Genomic DNA, 18193 nt, shown 5'->3' with positions numbered 1-18193 from the left:
TATACATCTTTTGTGGTAAAATCAAGCATTTTGATTTGAAAATGCTGCTTGCTATGTCTAATATTAATGGAGTTCAGTGAATAAAAATCTTTTGTTTTGTTTGTTCTGTCACTGAGACAATACTGTTGTTACCAGGCTGATGAAGAATTCATAGAAATTGATTTGTCACTCATTTTAATAGAAGGTTCAAGTAGTGTATTTGTGATGGTGAATTCTGAAAAAAATTCAAGTTTTTCATTGCTGTGCCATACCACTGAATATTTTACATTTATTGACTTTGATTTTAAGGGAAATGAAATTGTTTTCTGGTTAAACTCTGGTAATCTTCTACTGACAGCATTTCTGTAAAACGTTGGTGATAAAGATTACTGTTTACTTCTGTTTTCCAACAGAGATCAATGAATTAGTGTATTTATAATAGTGGGATTGAGTTCTTACTTCCATGAAAAAGAGGTATAGAAGAGGTATAGAAGAGGTATAGATCTGCCTGAAGATCCTTATAATTGACAGTATACAGAAGAGATCTCTTTACTTTTCATCTACATGTGAAACGTCAACCCAGTCAAATTTATTTTGCTCTAGATGTCACAGCCCTTTTCTAATAACTGAATTTCCAAAAGCTGCAGTTCAGCTTTGTAAATAGTGGTTGGTCACAAATTTATTCTGACATAAGTAAATGAAACAATACATCAGGGCATCCAGGTTTCAAGCACAGAAGCAAACATGACAATATTTTCCTCATATGTAGATTGACTTTGGCATCAGGTTTAGAGGGAGAGAAGTGGTGAGGGCAGAATTTTTGTGCTCTGGCAAAGACAATATACAGTATTAAAGAAGAAAAACACTGGAAGCTTCATAATGTGTATGATCTTGTATAGCCAGAACTTTTTATAAACAAGTTAGTTATGAGTGTGCAGATTTAGAAGGATGAAATAGGCAGTGGAGCATGCTGAGACTGTAGATTGAGAATGAACTAAGTAGTCTGTATTCTTAAAATGCTGGGATAGCATTCTAGTAGATAAAATGAATCATCAAGAATTTAATATTCAGAATCTGTTTTTAATGTGCTTTTCCTTTTGTACATGCTCCAGTAAATCTGGCAAGATTACTTGTAGTCAATCAGGTTACACTCTGAATTTTTCCTAGCAATGAATTGGTTCTTGTATATCCAAAGGAAATCTGGATTTTTTTCTAGAATTACTGTAATTAGGATCATCAGTAAAGGTTTGTTTCTATAGCAGAAATGAAGTAATTGGGTGATGGCTTAATTGTTTGAGATGTCAATAGAGAAAACCATAAACTAGATGATTTTACAAGATTTTAAAATTTATGTCTTGAAAAGCAAAAGCAGAAAGTTTAGTGGTGCTTTTAAAAGATCTCAGTACTGCATTGCTTTGGGATAATCACTTCTGTTTTCCTGTCAGTAGTTTTTCTTCATAGCCAGAGTTTAATGAATTAGAAGCCTGAATGGCACAACTGAGGGGTACTCTTAGCAGGGAAAAAAGTAGAAATCAGCATTACTACATTCAGACTACATTTTCTGAAAATGTTTAATTGGAGGAACTGTGCAGTTTAACTGGCTTTTAATCAGTTTTGTTATTTGATTTAACTTGCTGGTGCTGAAGACAACCATCCATAGAAAATCCTGGCAGGAAGCAGCAGTGATTGCTGTTAAACCTTCTATGACCCTGAAATAGTCATGCTGTTACTTGATGGAAGATACTGTTTTCACATCTTCTCTTCCAGTTGATAATTTCATAGCTGAATGATAATGATACAATTTGATGATACAGTGTGCTTGGAATACAAATCAGTGCAGATATCTTAAGAAAGTGTGTTTATTTGCTAGTTTTGAAATGATCAGCTGCACAAGGAACTGCATTCCCTCAAAAACTACTTTGCTTTCTTTAATAGGCGCCTGAACCTAGTTATTTGGAGAGCACTATCTCAGGAGGAAAGAGAGAAGTAAGCTATCACTTTTGGTTTTCTAATGTGCCTCTGAAGGGCTGGTCATAGATATCTGATAGTTTTTTATCACTATTTCTATAACCAACTGGTTTAATTTTCAAGTATTTCATAACTATACCTTGCTTTCAAATATGTATATATGATATGGAGTAATATTAAATTCTGGACATCCTTTTTGTGGGGCTGATTATTTTTAAAGGAAAGGACATGCATTCCATTTGAATGTTGCTTCTCTATCCTTAATCAGTGTCAAGTGCAGGGCCTTGGGAGGGCAGCGTGTCATTGCTTTTGACATCAAAGTAAATCTTCTCTCATCCCGTAAAGAGCACTCTAGTGGCTGGTTTGTTAAGGTGTAATAAGCACCTTAAAAGCTTTTGCTGGAACTGTATATCACTCTGGAAGTTTTTACTATGTTAACTAGCCTATTTTTGTATATTGATTTAGAAAATTAATGGCTGTTTAAACATCAGTGAAGTTAGCATCTGTTTGTGCTAGAGAATAAAGTGAAGATCAAGTAATGAAAATGGGCCTGAAATATTTCTTAACAGAAAAATGGGAATAAAAACTAGAATGCTTTTAAGAAGACATAAGCTAATGAGTAAAAACCCCACAATTCTACCATTAATAAGGAGAACTAAAACTCCATTCTGGTGCAGAGAGGGAATGAAGACTCTTAAACAAAACAGCATGTAATTAAAAAAAAAAGGAATAGATGTCTGTTGATAGATGAGTTGCTGAGTATAGAAATTTGACATGGTGTCATCCAAAATATTTAATTTTTGATAATGTATGGCCAATTATGCCTGTAATGAGAAGACAAGTCATAGCAATTGCACAGTCTATTGCTAGAGGAGCATATTAATCACTAATATTGGTGCATAAATATTAAAATATTTGATTTATTTCTAAGAAATTATGGCTCGGCCATTTGAATTGGTCTGTAGCTGTGTTTCTGTAAGATATATTAAAACTAGACATGAGTGTTTGACCAAACACAGCAGTATCTGGATGAAATGCAAGAATTTGTAGCATACAGAAGATAAATTGGTTGAATCTGATTCTTTATTCTGCCTTTACAATTGGTGACTCTATCTGTAAAGCACTGACGTAATTAAAATTTTTCCTACTTGTGATTAATTTTTAAAAATATATTTTTTTTAAGATTTAAAGAGGATGGGCCAGTCCAATATATACAGCATAAAGAAATTTTGCTGGAGGCTTTAGAGAATTTGGGATGGCCAATTTCCTATGAAGATATAAAATTATTAGAAGATGAGATATTGACAGCATTAACATATATACAACAAGCCTCTGATCTTCAGGAAACTGTCAAAAAGGAAACTGAGAAAAGCTCAGAATCACACATAAGCAACAATAAAAAGGTAATACATGGGAAAGGATTTTTTTCCCCTTAGATATTCCTCTTCACTATGTACCTCTGGAATATTTTTTTCCATCATAGCTGATAAAGTAGACATTTAGCATGATGCTAAATAAAATGGATAGAGGAAAAAAGGTAGTTAAACAGAGAGAAAGCTTTCAATTAGTTTTTTTAAGTATTGGGGAAGTAGAAGTTCTGAAGTTGCAAGAGCCACAGAAATCGAGCCTCTACGAAATAAATTGCAGCAAAGGATCTTTATCTCCTCTGCAATGATAGCAGGAAAGAGAAAGAACAGATATATTAAAGGCAATTTAGATATAAATTATAATATTTGATAAACAGGACTAAAAGATCTTGTAATATTGGAGTAAATCTCCATCATTTTCCATGGTACATTTCTTGTAACAGAAAAGATGGAGAGAGGAGGTGGGATACAGCTTCATTTTTGTACACTAAAATTTAACTGTCCCTAAAATGTGGGCACACATGAAGTGGTGGGCAATCTCACAGCATTGTGAACTGAGTCAGTGGCATCTGGAGCTCATTCTGAAGTGGACACCTGCTTTTGGCTAGTCAGAGTGGGGTTTTTTTGTCTCTCCATTTCATTAATATATTAGTCTAGCTACTCTGAAACTGTGATTGAAGTTAGTGTTTTTATATGTGTGTGTGTGTTTTCTGTAGTTTTTGAGATTTTTTTCCATTAAGACTGTACATTTGAAAACATTTTAATGTCTTCAAAAAACAGATGATCTTGATTCATTTTACATTAGTTTAAAAATACTACATTGCTGTTACAGCTATTTTGATTATTGATTTACCTATGCCGTATAATGTCCCAATACAAGAGCAGCAGAAACATGTTTATGTTTCATTTGTTGAGTGTAATTTTACTGTTGCCGTGGAACAACCAGTGTGTGCTCTCAGACATGATGTGATTAACATTGTGCAATCACTTATCCTGAGTCAACCTGCTTTAGGAGTCTAATCAGAGCAGCATCTTCAGTAATTGCTAATCTGCAACTGAAAGGCTTTAAGAGTGAGAGGCAGAAATGCAGATGTAATTAGAATTCTGTTTATGTGGTAGCAAAACAGTGGAAAAAAAATGAAAAAAATGAGAAAACTTTTAAGAGTGTTGTTGAAGGTTTTGCTGACTGTAATGCCTGCCTATGAAATGGGTATAGAGAAATAAGCTACCAACTGAAATATATGACAGCAAGGAAATAGCTGATTATGGCACCGAATGAAAATTTTCATTGTGACATGGTAGAAAAATCACAATTATCCTGAAGTTCTACTCAATAAAGCAGACTTTTAAATTTCCTGATGATTTTTTCACTAAATTTTAAATAAAACACCTTAGTTTTTAGCATTTATGGGTTCTGAATTACCTACACAACTTCTTAAAAAAATTAGTGATCCTTTTTAGATGTCCTTGCTATGAGAGCTTTCTGTTTAAGGCTACAACTGAACTAATGGTCTGCACTTCTCTGGGAGTTGTGTTCAGGCTGCTCCATTTGCACAAATCTGTGAAAGGTGGGCTGTGCCAGTGCTGTATTGGTGCTGGATGAAGGAGACATCCACCAGCATAGGGCTATGAGATGACTGAAGACCTCTTGTGCTGCAAGAAGTAAATGCTTTAGGAAGTGAGAAAACACATTTAGTTATTTTCAGACAAAGTACAGAACACTAAACATAGATGTAGGGCTAGTTGTAGTGCTAATTGTAGATTGTATAATACTCCATTTGCTCAGTTCTTTTTGCTGTTCCGACTAAAGCATGAGTTAACAAAAGTCTTCCTCTTCAGGTTGGTTTTCAACTTTCATCTAAGATACGGAAAATGAAGAATTTATAATTTTTTTTTCTAATAAGTAGCTGCTTTGACTAAAAATATTTTATCTGTTCTGAACTTTTCATCCACCATTTCTAAGTGGTTTTTTCTCACTGAATTATGAAACTGTTTACAAGACGATGGCACCTAGTGAAAGGAATTGTTCAGGTCGCCTGCCCACCTGTCATTAGACAACCTCAGTCTACTGGGGTCGTGGCATTACTGTTCTCCAAATGTGGTAGATTCCAGGACAGTTTGGTGCTTTCTGTTAATGGCTGCAACATTTTAGTGTGAGGTATTTATTTCCCCACTGTTGTAATCTGGCCTTTGAGCACAATGGAGAACATTTCCTTGCATAGTAATTATTTCTGTTTCTGCATAGTAGTGGATTTCTGCAAGTAATCTCATGGCTTCTGCAGAGAAAGCAAGCTGCGTTCATTGCAAAGAATTAACTCTCATTAAGAATATACTTTTAAAACACTGGGTTTCACTAAGAATGAGCTGGAGTGTGCAATGCTCACTCTTGTTTGTCACCCTGCTGACTGTTTACCATATGATTAAAAAGAACATAAAATAGTTAATAAGCATAATGTGTTTTGTAAAGCATGTTTATTTGGGTGGAAAGGGACCTCTAGTGGCTCACTGAGTCTCTTCTTTCTGAAAAATTTATTTCATGTACAATTGATTTAGTTATTCCTAATGCAATATTTATTGCTAAGACTTGATTCTTTGCAAGAATGGAAATTCTGGATCTCCCTTTCATTTCCTGGTGTCATTTTCTTACACTCCTAATTCTTCCTCACTGTTTAAGGATCACTAATCACTATCTGTTGATAACTTTTTTGCATTCATGTGTTCCTAAACAGCTTGGCATCTCCTGCCTTTGTTCTTCTGTCTCTTTATGGAGACAAAGGAAGAACAAGCATCCCAAATAGCACAACTAAAAAGTTTTAACTACCTAGAGATGTTTAATCAAATTTTGCATTGTCACCAGTGAAGTAACCTGCTGGACAGAGACAGACAGTAGGTACAAAACGATAGGCTCTTTCACAGAAATGGGCTGGTTCCACCCAGAATGGGCTTGTTCCCACTGGCAGCCCAGGAAGAGTAGTGTTTGCTTGACTCTGGAGGTGTCAGGATTATGAAGGCCCAAAGTTTGAGCCAAGATACATGGAGATCTGTGGGTATGCTTTGTGTCTGTTCTCACTTATAGTAGGAAAGTGCAAAACCTATTCTTTTTGAAAGGGAATTTAAAAATGTAGCAGCTATTGGAGGGAGTAAACAAACTCTCCTTCACCCATTGTGGTTTAATGCATTGCCTTCAACAGAAGCAGAGCTAAACATGGTAAAAATCCCTGAGAATCAGATGGGGCTCTTTTGTAATAAAAATACTGAATGCCGGAAATGGGCACTCTGACAGTGTCTGGGTCAATCCTGCTGAACACCTAAAAGCTGTGTGAGAGAAAAGAGAGATGGATTTGAATTTAGACAGTGTTTCTGAGCCACCTGAATTCTGCAGGACTTGGAATCCTCGTTGTGGATTCTTGTGTCGTCTTTAGTATTTGGATTAATGTGGAGTGCTGGAAGTTGCCCAAGTTATTAGTCAAGCATTACAAATCAGTTGATAATAAATATTCAGCAGCAGCTGTCCTTTTGGTGCCTAAGGAATTAAGTAAATGCTTTACCCAAATACCTTTTTGTGTCTGTGGAACTGTAGGTCTGCTCTCAAATCAGCCTTTGTTGAGTTGTATTTCAAGCAGTCAGTTAAGCAATGTGAAGAGCCTCTGGTTTAGTCTGAGTTTGAAAACCCAAACTGTTGATATAATTAATATTCTGTAGGGGGAAAGAATAAGCTAGAAAAATCCCATATATCTCCAATTTAAAATAACTCCTTGCCTCTTTTGTGTGTGTGTGTGTTTTCATATTTTTAGGACTTTTTTTCTGGTGTTGTTTGTGATTTTTGAGGGGGAGTTTGAAAAAAAGAGATTGTGATAATTATAGTGAAACTGAGAACAAACAATTTAATCAAAGTTATTAATATCTCTTCCATCATTATTGACTATTAGGGAAAATCAAGTATCAAATCAAATGCATTTTTGTAGGAAAAAAAATGTCATCAGACAAAGAAGAAAGTCATACACATCCTAGCAAGCAGGGGTTTTATTAAGAGTCTGTGAGTTATGGTAGTTTTTCAGAACAATGTGTAGATCTGTGGAAAAGTTTGAGATTTCGAGTTGCGTATTTTTATGATTCAGAAGAACTGCATAAGAGGTGGATGCCGGCAAATTGTTCATGAGGTAGGCTAATAAATATTTTAAAAATAAATGGTGAAACTGATTTATTTAATGGTGAAAATAAATGTCACCATTTTCATTTAATGGTGAAACTGATTTATTTTAAGTGAGTTTTGCACTTGCTTGTAATTTATATTTAGGAACATTATTGTGATCAGAATGGCAAAAATAATTAGTGTATGAAGGACTCAAACTAGTGGAGCAGAATAATAGACAGTGGCAGCTCCAGAATATGTGGTATAATATTTTGCTAAACTGGAATGTTTTAAAATTGTTGAAAATGTCAATTAAATTTTGAATTTATAGTTTGGAAATAAACTTTTTTCCCCAGACACTTGAAGATTTGTCTGAACATTTTTTTACTTCATATTTGATTTTTTAATGATTCATCCCATATAGTGAGGTGCTTCTAATGCAAATCAGATTATTATGAAAACTCTCCTATCTGGACAAAAGGAATGTGTAGAGCAAATTTTCTTATACTGAAAAAAGAGTTGATTTTTCCTTACCTCATCCTTTAATATGAATTGTGCAACTTCATAAAATTTTTTGTAGGAAAATGGTAGCCAGAACTATCATTCATCAAGATAAATGTCTGCCTGAACACATGAAAATAGAGGTATTGTTATGACCGTATAGAACAGGGTTTTATAGTGAAAACTCTTACATGAGTGCTTCCTGTACTTAGAACTATTCTGAAAGTTTTAAGTATTTCCAGTTTACTGTGAATTCTGTACAGATGTCATAGCATTACGTTGTCTCAATTTTTAATTAATTCCAAAGAATAGATCAAGGCTGACTGGATTAGCTGTTGTAGAAGAAATAATTGTGTCAAATTACAGGGACTTGAAGAAGAAACTGTGAAGCTGAAGTCTAAGACAAGACAAAAATGTCAAATATTTGTGACTCACAAAAGCCAAAAGGTAATTGCAAGATCAGACATCACAGGATTTTATTATCCAGGTATCTATTTTTGTCCACATTTTCAATATTATTTAGTGTTCCTTAATACTGATAAAACATAAGTTATGGTCATAATTAGCTACTTCTTTTTTAATGAGATTTAATATTACATGTGTATATTAATGAAAAATGGTAATATATTTTGTATGTGCACATATATATACATTTATAAGAAGACATTCATTTTGTAAAGTTGGAGAGCAATGATATGTTTGTCTATGAAAAGTATGGAAGGAAATTGTAAGCCAAGCTTTTGCATGTGTTCAAAAAGATCACTAAATGCTGCTGCCTTTTCGTTGAGTTTTAAGCCAGAATGATTAGTAGGTAAAACTGAGTTCTACTGTTTCTTAAGAAAAATATTCTCTCTGTGTATATTTTTGTGTTGCCTTTACTTGTTTGGTTGGGTTTTTATTCAATTACATGTTTTTAACTGTGGTAGTAGTTTTATTATGTTAACTGTCAGTTTTATTATGTTAACCTGATCAGCTTACAAATTTCAGACCTGTGCTTGAAAAAAACTTCATTTTATTTTTATAGCATTACTACGAATGATTAGTAAGGCATGGGGTTTTAGGTACAAATGTCTCCATTGCCCTAGCACAGCTTACTGTAGCTAAATGAAAATTAAGGATGTATAGTATAGACATGTTTGACCTCAGTGATATGTGACAGCCTATAGGATTTTTTTACAAAATAATTACCACAAGGGGTGAAAGAAACATAATTTGAATATTTTATTCTGTTGTTTTTCAGGAACTGTGATAAAGAATATCAGTTCTACCTGTGCACTTGTTGACTTCAGCAATGGGGAGAGCTGTGATGTCCCTGTCAAGTTCACTATACCTGTGGGAGGTGCTATGCCATGCCCACATCTGCAGGTGAAAAACTGTATTTTTTCATGATTGCAAATATGCATTTTATATTTAGTTTATGTGCTCAGACCTAGAATGAATTACAGATTTTTAAAAATTAGTTTAAATACATCTATTTATCTTAAGAAAAGATTTTAATTATAGTAATATCGTGCTATATCAACATGAAGTTTTTCATTTGCTTGAAGCTTGTTTTCATTGTAATCCTATTCCTTTGTTTATCAAAATTATGTATTCTAAATTAATCTATATTGTTTTCTTTATAAAACATTAGTATTTCCCCAGCCATATTAAAAAGGTGAGCTTTTTATTAGCAGAATTGTTTCCTAGCACATAGATTATAAATGTAAGAGAACATTTTATACTTAGTGTGATTTACAGCAGGTTTTAACCCGTTGGTTTCCACAACATGTTTTAAATCCAGCAATTAACCATATACTAAGGCAAATAAGAGTAATAAAAAAAAATACAATCCCTGTTCTATTTCTGGTTTCTTTTAAAATGATAGAATGATGATTCATGTGAAAATATCTTAGTAGTTACTTTTTTTGTCTTGTAAATGTCACAAGTTATATGGCTCTAGCATTGATGCTTTCCTCATGTGCAGGTTGGAGACTATGTGTTTGCCAGAACTGGGACACAGGCAGGAAATGAATATTATGTACCTGCCATTGTCATAGCAACACCAGAGAGGGTGGAAACAGGTGACAAACTCTACACAGTACTGATGTTCAACAACAGGGAAGTAAGTAAACCTAGAAAATTATACCAGTCTGGCAATTTTACCATTATTCTGTTTTTGAAGAGGCAGAGAGAATTTTCTAGGCTAATGAGTTCACTGTCCCAATCCAGGTCTCCAGCTAACCAGAGTAAATCAGATTTCAGAGTGCAATGAAGACCTCATGTAATAGACCTGAACAAAGAAATTCTGTAGGATAATTTATTCTTAAATCATACTCTGTTCTTTCTTCTTTAATACATTTGGTGGCTTTCACAAGTTCCATGCTTCTAAAATAAGAAACATAGGAAGTTTTAACACAGTCAGTATAGTCTGAAATTAATTTCATTACGTTTGTTTGGTTTGTTTTTGTTTGTAAGCCATTATAATTTTACTGCATTTTTCATAGCATGTATTAAAGCAAATTTACTTTGTACTTGAACATTTTATATTAATTATCTTTATTAGAGGCTGATTACAGTTCCATTTAAACAGCTGACTTTTTATGCATGTGTATCTTCGTTGCTTTTGAGATTTCAGTTTAAATTAGATGAATGTTGATTGTGTTATTGCAGGAACACTGTGTAAGAAGCGAGCTCATTAAAATCAGCCAGACCAAGTATGCCTATTCGTGTCAGTACATAAGAATGGTGCAGATGGTAGATTATGAGATGTGAGTATGTTTGAACCTAAAAATGCCAAATTTTTAAAATGTGAATCATAAATGTTGCACTTGGAGTTCAGCTATGCTGTCAGGTTTCCATACGTAGTACTCTTAACTACAGCTATTGTGAACTGGCTTACTCTACGCATGCAACTAAGTTTATATGAGAATTTATTGCCCTATTTTCATTTTGGAAACATTGGCGGGATGTGATGGTTTGAAGCTGAGTCCCAGGAAGTTGTTAAGAGGATTGCTGAAAGGTGAGATGGAGTTTCTATTTGTTGTAGACCTTATTTTCCTTTTAAGATACTTCTTGTTATGTAAAGCTACACATTAAATTGCAATTTTTTTCTAAGATACTTGTTCATCTTCTGGGCTTAAAACTGGAGAATGACAGAGAGAGAAGTGTGTAAGATGAGTATGAGCCCTTACTTAGGTTCTGCAGAATTGATGTGCAGCAGGATGTGAAGTGTCCACTGAAAATGCAGTGGTTCCAAGTGATTGTGGATTACATTTTCGTCTTGTATTAAGTTCTAGTTTAATCCAGTTGAAATAGCATTGAATTGTGACATCCTTCAGAGCACCAACAACCTCAGAGAGCTAGAAACAACAAACCTTAGGAAGGACAGTAAGATCAGAACAATCATCTAGGAATATTTCTCCAGAATATATTCCCGACCTACAATAATTTGGGATTTAAAAAATCTCTGAAGCAGAACTGGAGTCTCTGTATTAATCAGCCGTAATGGAATTTTCTTCCATGAATTTGTGCAGTTACTTTTTTGAAACCATGTAAATCTTCATCATCCATAGCTTCTTCCCAGGGGGAGTCCCACAGTTTCACATTTTGTGTGAGAAAACATAATTTTGTTTTGAATCTTCCATTTGCCTTGACATCCCACAGGATGAAGGATTTCCTCTTCCATGTAGTATGAGCACTGCTGCCAAAGAATTGTATAATCTCCATCATGGGAAGTTTATTTCCAAGAGGTTGCATGAACAGGACAAATCACAGAATCACAGAATTAGCTTGGTTGGAAAAGACCTTTGAGATCATTGAGTCCAACCTATGACCCAACACCACCTTATCACCTAAACCATGGCACTGAGTGCCACATCCAGTCTTTCCTTAAACACCTCCCTGACTCCACCATCTCCCTGAGCAATCATGCCAATGCCCAGCCTCTCTTTCTGTGAAGAATTTCTTTCTAATGTCCAGCCTAAACCTCTCCTGGCGCAGCTTGAGGCTGTGTCCTCTTGTCCTGTTGCTGGTTGCCTGGTAGAAGAGCCTGACCCCCATCTGGCTGCAACCTCCTTTCAGATAGTTGTAGAGAGAAATAAATTCCATTAAAGGCAATTTCAGATCACAGAATCATAGGCTGCGTCAGATTGGAAGTGACCACAGTGGGTCATCTGGTCCAACCTCCAAGTGGGGTCGCAGCAGAGGACATTGCACAGAATTGCATCCAAATGATTGAATATCTCCAATGAGGAGGCAGCACACCCTCTCTGGGCAACCTGCTCCAGGTGCTTGGTCACCCACAGATGTTCTTAATTTCCATTGAAATGTTCCAGTATGATTATCATCATTAAAGACTACATCTAAAAATTATGGGTGAGGGTACCAGTTGTGGGCGGATCTATGGATTCTCTGAGAATGATGGAATGAAAAGCAACTAAGATTCAAGTCCTGTGATTCCCACATATTTTCTAGTAGTGACCCCAGCACAGTTTAAAACTCAAATTTCCACCAGCTTGCAGCCACAGCGCACAAACAAATGCCATCTCTTAACTGAGCAGAATTCCACATCTTGAAACACATCGATGCCTTTTCCCAGGCCACAACACTGGTATGACGTAGCCTCTTCTCACCTAAAAGCAAACCTGAAGACCACGGTTTCCTTCTTAATGCATACAACCAGTTGGAAAGGGGCAAGTATATTACTGGTCTGAGTTCCAGAAAATTCAGCAGCAGTCTTTCCCTTCCACTGAGTTGGATTGTATTCTAAATGAGGTACCATATTAAGAGAAGATGTGATTAATGCATAAGCAATAAGAATAGGGTCCATTCTACATGGATGTACATGCTTTGTTGCATGAAAATGTGCTTTAATACAAAATATTCGCTCTCCAAAGAGAATTTATTAGCAAACTGACTTGCCATTTTTATGTAAAAATGAGGAAAAAGTTGAGCTATGCACTGGCAAACAGAGGAATTCTCTGGAGAATTAACTGAAATGAATGTACTAAATTGAGTTTCCATTAGAACCCCTTCCTTTTAAGAGGGCGTGAAAGTGTGCTTTCCAATGAAACTTGTTATTTATTACATTTCTGAAAGAAATCCCTACCTCCTATGTCATACTTTGAGGGGAACACTGCAGCATATTGCTCATGGGTGTGCACAGATCTAATGAGAAAGTGCTATTGAATTGAAAGTGATATTGTTGATAGGAACAATGTAAAAACATAATTTAATTGGAAAAGAATCAAAAACTCTGAATGCAATATGATATTAGAACCTCAAAAAGAGACAAACCCTTTGTGTTAAGTCCTGGAGTAGTAAGGGATAAAAAAATTAAAAGGCATATCCCAGCTTCCCATGTTGACAAAGTCCACAGTGCATGTAGATGTATTACAATGGCTTGGCTAACTCCAGCTCTGACTTCTTTGGGATTGTCTTTTAAGGTTTTTGTGGTGTGTATTAGGGATTATGTGTAATTGACTGATCTTTAGAGGTACTAATATATCTCTCATGATTTTAGTATCAGACATTAGCAGCTGTTTGGGGTATTTTCCTGCCATCACTGTGGAAAGAAATAATTGTGGCAGAACAAACATTCTGCAAATGTAGCTAACAAGTTCTATATGCAAAGAAAAACACTGTGTGATCTGGACCCACACACCTAAAGAGCATTACTGCCCACATCCTTTCTGGAGTCGTAAGAGACAGATAAGATTAAGGGCCAGAGCCCTGTTTTAGGCTATCTTTCACTGATTCTATAAGTACAAGGGAAACTGAATTGTAGGACATTTATAGCCCTGTCAAATGGTAAAGAGTGTGATAAGTCGTTCTCTTGTCAGTACTGTGAGATGTGGAAAAAGGTGAAATCTGTGTCTTGTTAAAGAGAAGTTATAATATGTGTGCTTTTAGCTTTGTGAATTTCCTTTTCTGCTTTTCTAGCCTGGATGGTGAGACCACAAAGCCCTGCCCTCTCCCACCTGTGGAAGATAAAGGAGGAGAAGAGGAAAAGAAAAGTATTGTAAAAGAAAAGAGGGGAAAAAAGAAAAAGAAGAGGACAACAGTAGACAAAAGGCATCCCAGGGAGAAGATGTCAGACTTTGATGATCTTTTGTTTGTCTCCAAAAGTGAAATAAAACAGAGAGGAAGAAATTCACTGTCTAGCAATGAGGAAGAATTTAGATGTAAAGAAGTAGCTCTGGAAAAGTATAAGTATTAGGAATTAAACAGTTCTGATGGGCCTTTAGCTATTACCCACACAAGGACTTGGTTTCTACACTTCTGGGTGTTAGCCAAGTTAGCTTTTCCATGTCCTATATGATGAAATTCTTTCACCTCCTTTAGAAACTGTTCTTGACACTTTCTCGGCATGTGTTTTCACAGCAAGGGCAAGAAATGAATAAAGCTATTTCCAGCATATGCCACCTTAATTTCCCTAACAGTTGTAGTAGCAGTAAGGATGCAGTGACACCAAACCTTAGTACCTGCTTGTGAACAGAGTATATATTCCAGTCCCTCTACTGTTTGTTCTGTGTTAGATGAAAGTCTATATTGCAGGTACTAAATTATTGCACCTGTAGCTCAGTGCTTCAGAGGTTAAATTGCTTTTGGTGTATGAGCTAGCTCAGTTAAAGCTGAGAGCAGTACCTATACTCCTTGTCACTCTGCAGCAGAGACTGGGCTAGTGTAGGCCTGCCATTACATGCCAGTCAGCTCTTCATTTTCAAGATCCTACTGTCAGTGGAAAGATAACAGGGTTTTTATCCTTACTTGCTAGGTGTATCTCCTTGTACCATTTAAAATATGTTCTCAACAGCTTCATTATTTATTTACTTCCAGAAGTAATGGGTTATAAATTCACTCAATCATCATGTTGTCAATCAACTTGAATTGGCTCCTCTGAACATTCCTTTTGTGTTCTCACTCATCCTTTAAAGATTGCCTGCAAATTCCATTTACATTGCTTATAGGGGGTGTTATGGTGCCCATTACATAATAGGCATTTTAAGAGTGGCTTGATCAGAATTATATGAGAGCAGAGGTGTTGGGCTTGTCCAGTGAGAGACCATGGTTTCCAAAGATGGGCTACGTCACTGGAAATGTTCAGTTGTCCAAGAGCCTTCCTCTTGGACATTTTGAGATGCAGATGCTGAGGAAATGTGAAATAATGCTACTGTGATCAGCAAGTCCTGTAACTGATTCCATGCAGCTTGGAGGAAAGATTACACAAGACCAGTGGTTATCTACACATTTTAATTCTGCCTAGACTTAGCAAATAATCTCATAGTATTCTAACAGGCTTCAATGTGGTATGCAGGTCGAATACGTCTCTTCTTGTGACACCATCAGTATTGAATATGTTTTTCTTCTTTTTCCTAAAGTTTATTTTCCTTTACATATCCTTCTGTGTTTTATCAGAAAAGAAAAAGTCAGAGAGGTGATAAAGATGTTAAGTAACACTATATGGTCATCCTCACATGGTTTCATTAGATACCTCTTTATCCAGTCTCTGTACGTGACTGTGTATTTCTCCTCTTTGGGTGTAGATAGTTACTCCATTTTCATACCATGCAAACGTTTCACAGCGCTCTGTGTATATAATTTTGTAAGTTATATCAAATGTGTTACCTGGCCCCTGACATACACATCTATTTGAACTGTGTTAATGGTGGATTTCATTTTAAAGATGAAGAGAACAAAGAAAACAAATTTGCCTGGCATTGCTTTTTCCTTCTGCGCAACTTCCAGTCAAGTATGAACTATTAGTTTATACTTACTGCTTGGCAGTTCAATATGTGTTGAGCACCAGATCTGTGAGATTCACCTATGCAGGTTAACACTTTTCCTTAGAAGTTGTCATATTTGATTACAGTGATGTGAGTAGGTGTTAAATAACATGGATGAGAAGTTGGGAAGCCCTGCCATTTTAATGAATTATTCAGTTAGTCTCTGTGGACCAGATATTAAAAATATTAGGTATCTAACAATGGACTTTCCCTTCATGGAGTTTTTGCAATGCTGAAATAAGGCTGGATATTCAAGTCAGGAGCCTAAATTGCACAAGTGAGGTAAAATACCCTGTTTTCCTCTTCAGACCCCTGTATCACTCTGATACAAATGCTGCCTTTCATACGCTGGACACACCAGTGTTCATCAGAGTCATCCCTTTCCAGGTTTTCCTAGTATTTGCTTTCATTACTTCATTATTTTTAGATTGTTTATAACAAAGGCAGATTTTTAAAACAGTCAGCATGTCAGAGAAATGTTTTGAATAGCTGTAATAATTACTTTTGTAGTTAAATGTTTTGTATGTGTTATATACATATAACATAAAATGTTACACTTTTTTTTTTATATTTCTAAATGCAGTCTGTTAAACTGAGTTTATCTGAAAGATGTCTATTCCTCCCACATATTCTTTTCCTTGTAATATCAAATACGTAAATAATTTCGATATCTTTTAACTTTTGAAAAAGCTCAATAGTCCTGATCTGTTTGACTGAAGTAAAGGCATTTTCTTCATCTTTATATAAATGTTTTCCCTATGTGTGTATTGTGTAATGCATTAAAAACATTTAATGCCATCAGCATTTCTTGCATTTCTTTTCTAAAGGTTTTTGTCACTTCTTATGTCCAGATACATATATATGTACACACACACATATACATATATATATTTAGTAATCTGACTGGGCTATGTTTTATAACTAACTGATGTGTTAATCAACACTTCTGTCTTCGTTTCTGCTGACTTCATGTGTACATTCATCTGTTATATGAGGATGTAAGTTCTCCTAAACTTGAATGAGAATTGCCAGATCCTGAGATGGATTTTTGTGCTCCCCAGATAATGTGGATTCAGCTACATCGCTCTTATATACGTGGTTGACGAAGCTTTGTATTTCCATAAAGCCTTATATTTCCACAGAGCTGTGGGCCCTTTATGAATTAAGGAGGCATTTTGAGCTGTTTGTGGTTTGGTTTATGCTCAGCTAAAATATTTCTGATTGTTAAGAGGAATTAACAGCCCATTCCTGCTGGTCCCACTTGCAGAAACAACATAAACAGGAGTGAATAAAGATTAAGTAATTGTGTTCGTCATTTAACATATATTAGCTTCATTATTGTGTTGAAGTGAATTGTCTTATTTCTTCCAGAACTACTATATTTGAAACATTATTATTTTGATGTGTATGCTTGCCGCTCTTACTGTTTCAGCTAGCTCTGTGTGTTTATAAGAGAGCAAATGAAGGCCTGGCAAATTCTTACTGACTCTTGGCTAATGATTCTTTGTCTTGGTAACTCAAATAATACTATTTGATGTAACAAGATCGTTGATACTTAACTCTGTCCTTGGTTATTGCAATAGTTGTTTTTATAGATGCAATAAAATTGTGTATCTCTTTCTGTAGAAAAATTCTTCTGCCTGTCTTTCTAGTTTTCTCTCTCTTCCGTAATGCCTAAAATCAATGTTCATTCCACATGACTTCCTTGTCAATTTTCTAAAATGTGTATCTAGTAAAAACAAAATAAATCAGAAAAAAATTTGGAGTGAAGTACAGGTATGATACACAGTAATATTCTGCACTGCTTGATGCATTAGCAAATAATCACTATGAGAGCCAAAATCTCAATTTCATTTATAATGAGATGTGACTTGAAGCAATTATGCTGATAATTACTGTAACTGCCAATAGGGGGTAGTTGGGAGGCCTTTGAAAATGAACATTTTCTATCCTTTCCTGTGGCAAACATAGTTCCTCTGAATTGGGTTCAAGAGTGGAGCAGCTGTGGCACCTGGCATTCTAGTGGGTTGGCTAGATTTCCCACAGTAGGATTTCCCATTTTTAGCACCCACTCATTTTCCAGTCTCATTTTCCATCTAGTCCATTCAGCATTTGGAGAAGGCTATCATAATAAAGCAGTGTTCCCATCTGTTGGTCATGGCTTGTTTAACGAGCAGTTGATGTCAATTCAGCTATGCCTGCATCTGTTCCTTACTGCAGCTGTGTGTGGCTAAGGGCTCCCCAACAGCTGCCAGATTTAGCTTTTGTTTGTCTCTCGATACCACGTTACAGCTTGGCCAGAAACATTCTGTCTTCTCTCGGGATTGTCTGCTTATGGAAAGAGGAAAGTGTGCTAAACTCTCCATCTCCTTCCCCATAAAGAATGAAACATGGGGACAGGCAAGGGAAAAAAGTGCAGTTCCATTGTTTTAGGAGGCATGTTTGGGGGTATCTGAGGGCAGAGGTGGAGGACAGTTCAG

General features: G+C 35.7%; 1 protein-coding gene across 2 annotated transcripts in view; it reads left to right on the top strand.

The window, feature by feature from the left end:
- The window catches only part of VWA3B (von Willebrand factor A domain containing 3B), a 63438-nt gene extending 46927 nt beyond the window's left edge, over positions 1-16511 (top strand). For both annotated transcript variants that reach the window (XM_032100310.1, XM_032100311.1), the window contains exons 22-28: positions 1915-1965; positions 3131-3350; positions 8314-8434; positions 9188-9312; positions 9914-10051; positions 10600-10697; positions 13870-16511. In XM_032100310.1, the coding sequence (XP_031956201.1) occupies positions 1915-1965; positions 3131-3350; positions 8314-8434; positions 9188-9312; positions 9914-10051; positions 10600-10697; positions 13870-14146 (1030 nt within the window). In that variant the 3' untranslated portion in view covers positions 14147-16511. The remainder of the gene's footprint in view (positions 1-1914; positions 1966-3130; positions 3351-8313; positions 8435-9187; positions 9313-9913; positions 10052-10599; positions 10698-13869) is intronic.
- The last annotated feature ends 1682 nt before the right edge of the window (positions 16512-18193 follow it).

Source organism: Corvus moneduloides, chromosome 2, assembly GCF_009650955.1.
Source record: "Corvus moneduloides isolate bCorMon1 chromosome 2, bCorMon1.pri, whole genome shotgun sequence".
NCBI lineage: Eukaryota > Metazoa > Chordata > Aves > Passeriformes > Corvidae > Corvus > Corvus moneduloides.
The sequence above is the reverse complement of the archived record's forward strand: the minus strand, read 5'-3'. Positions and strand labels throughout refer to the sequence as shown.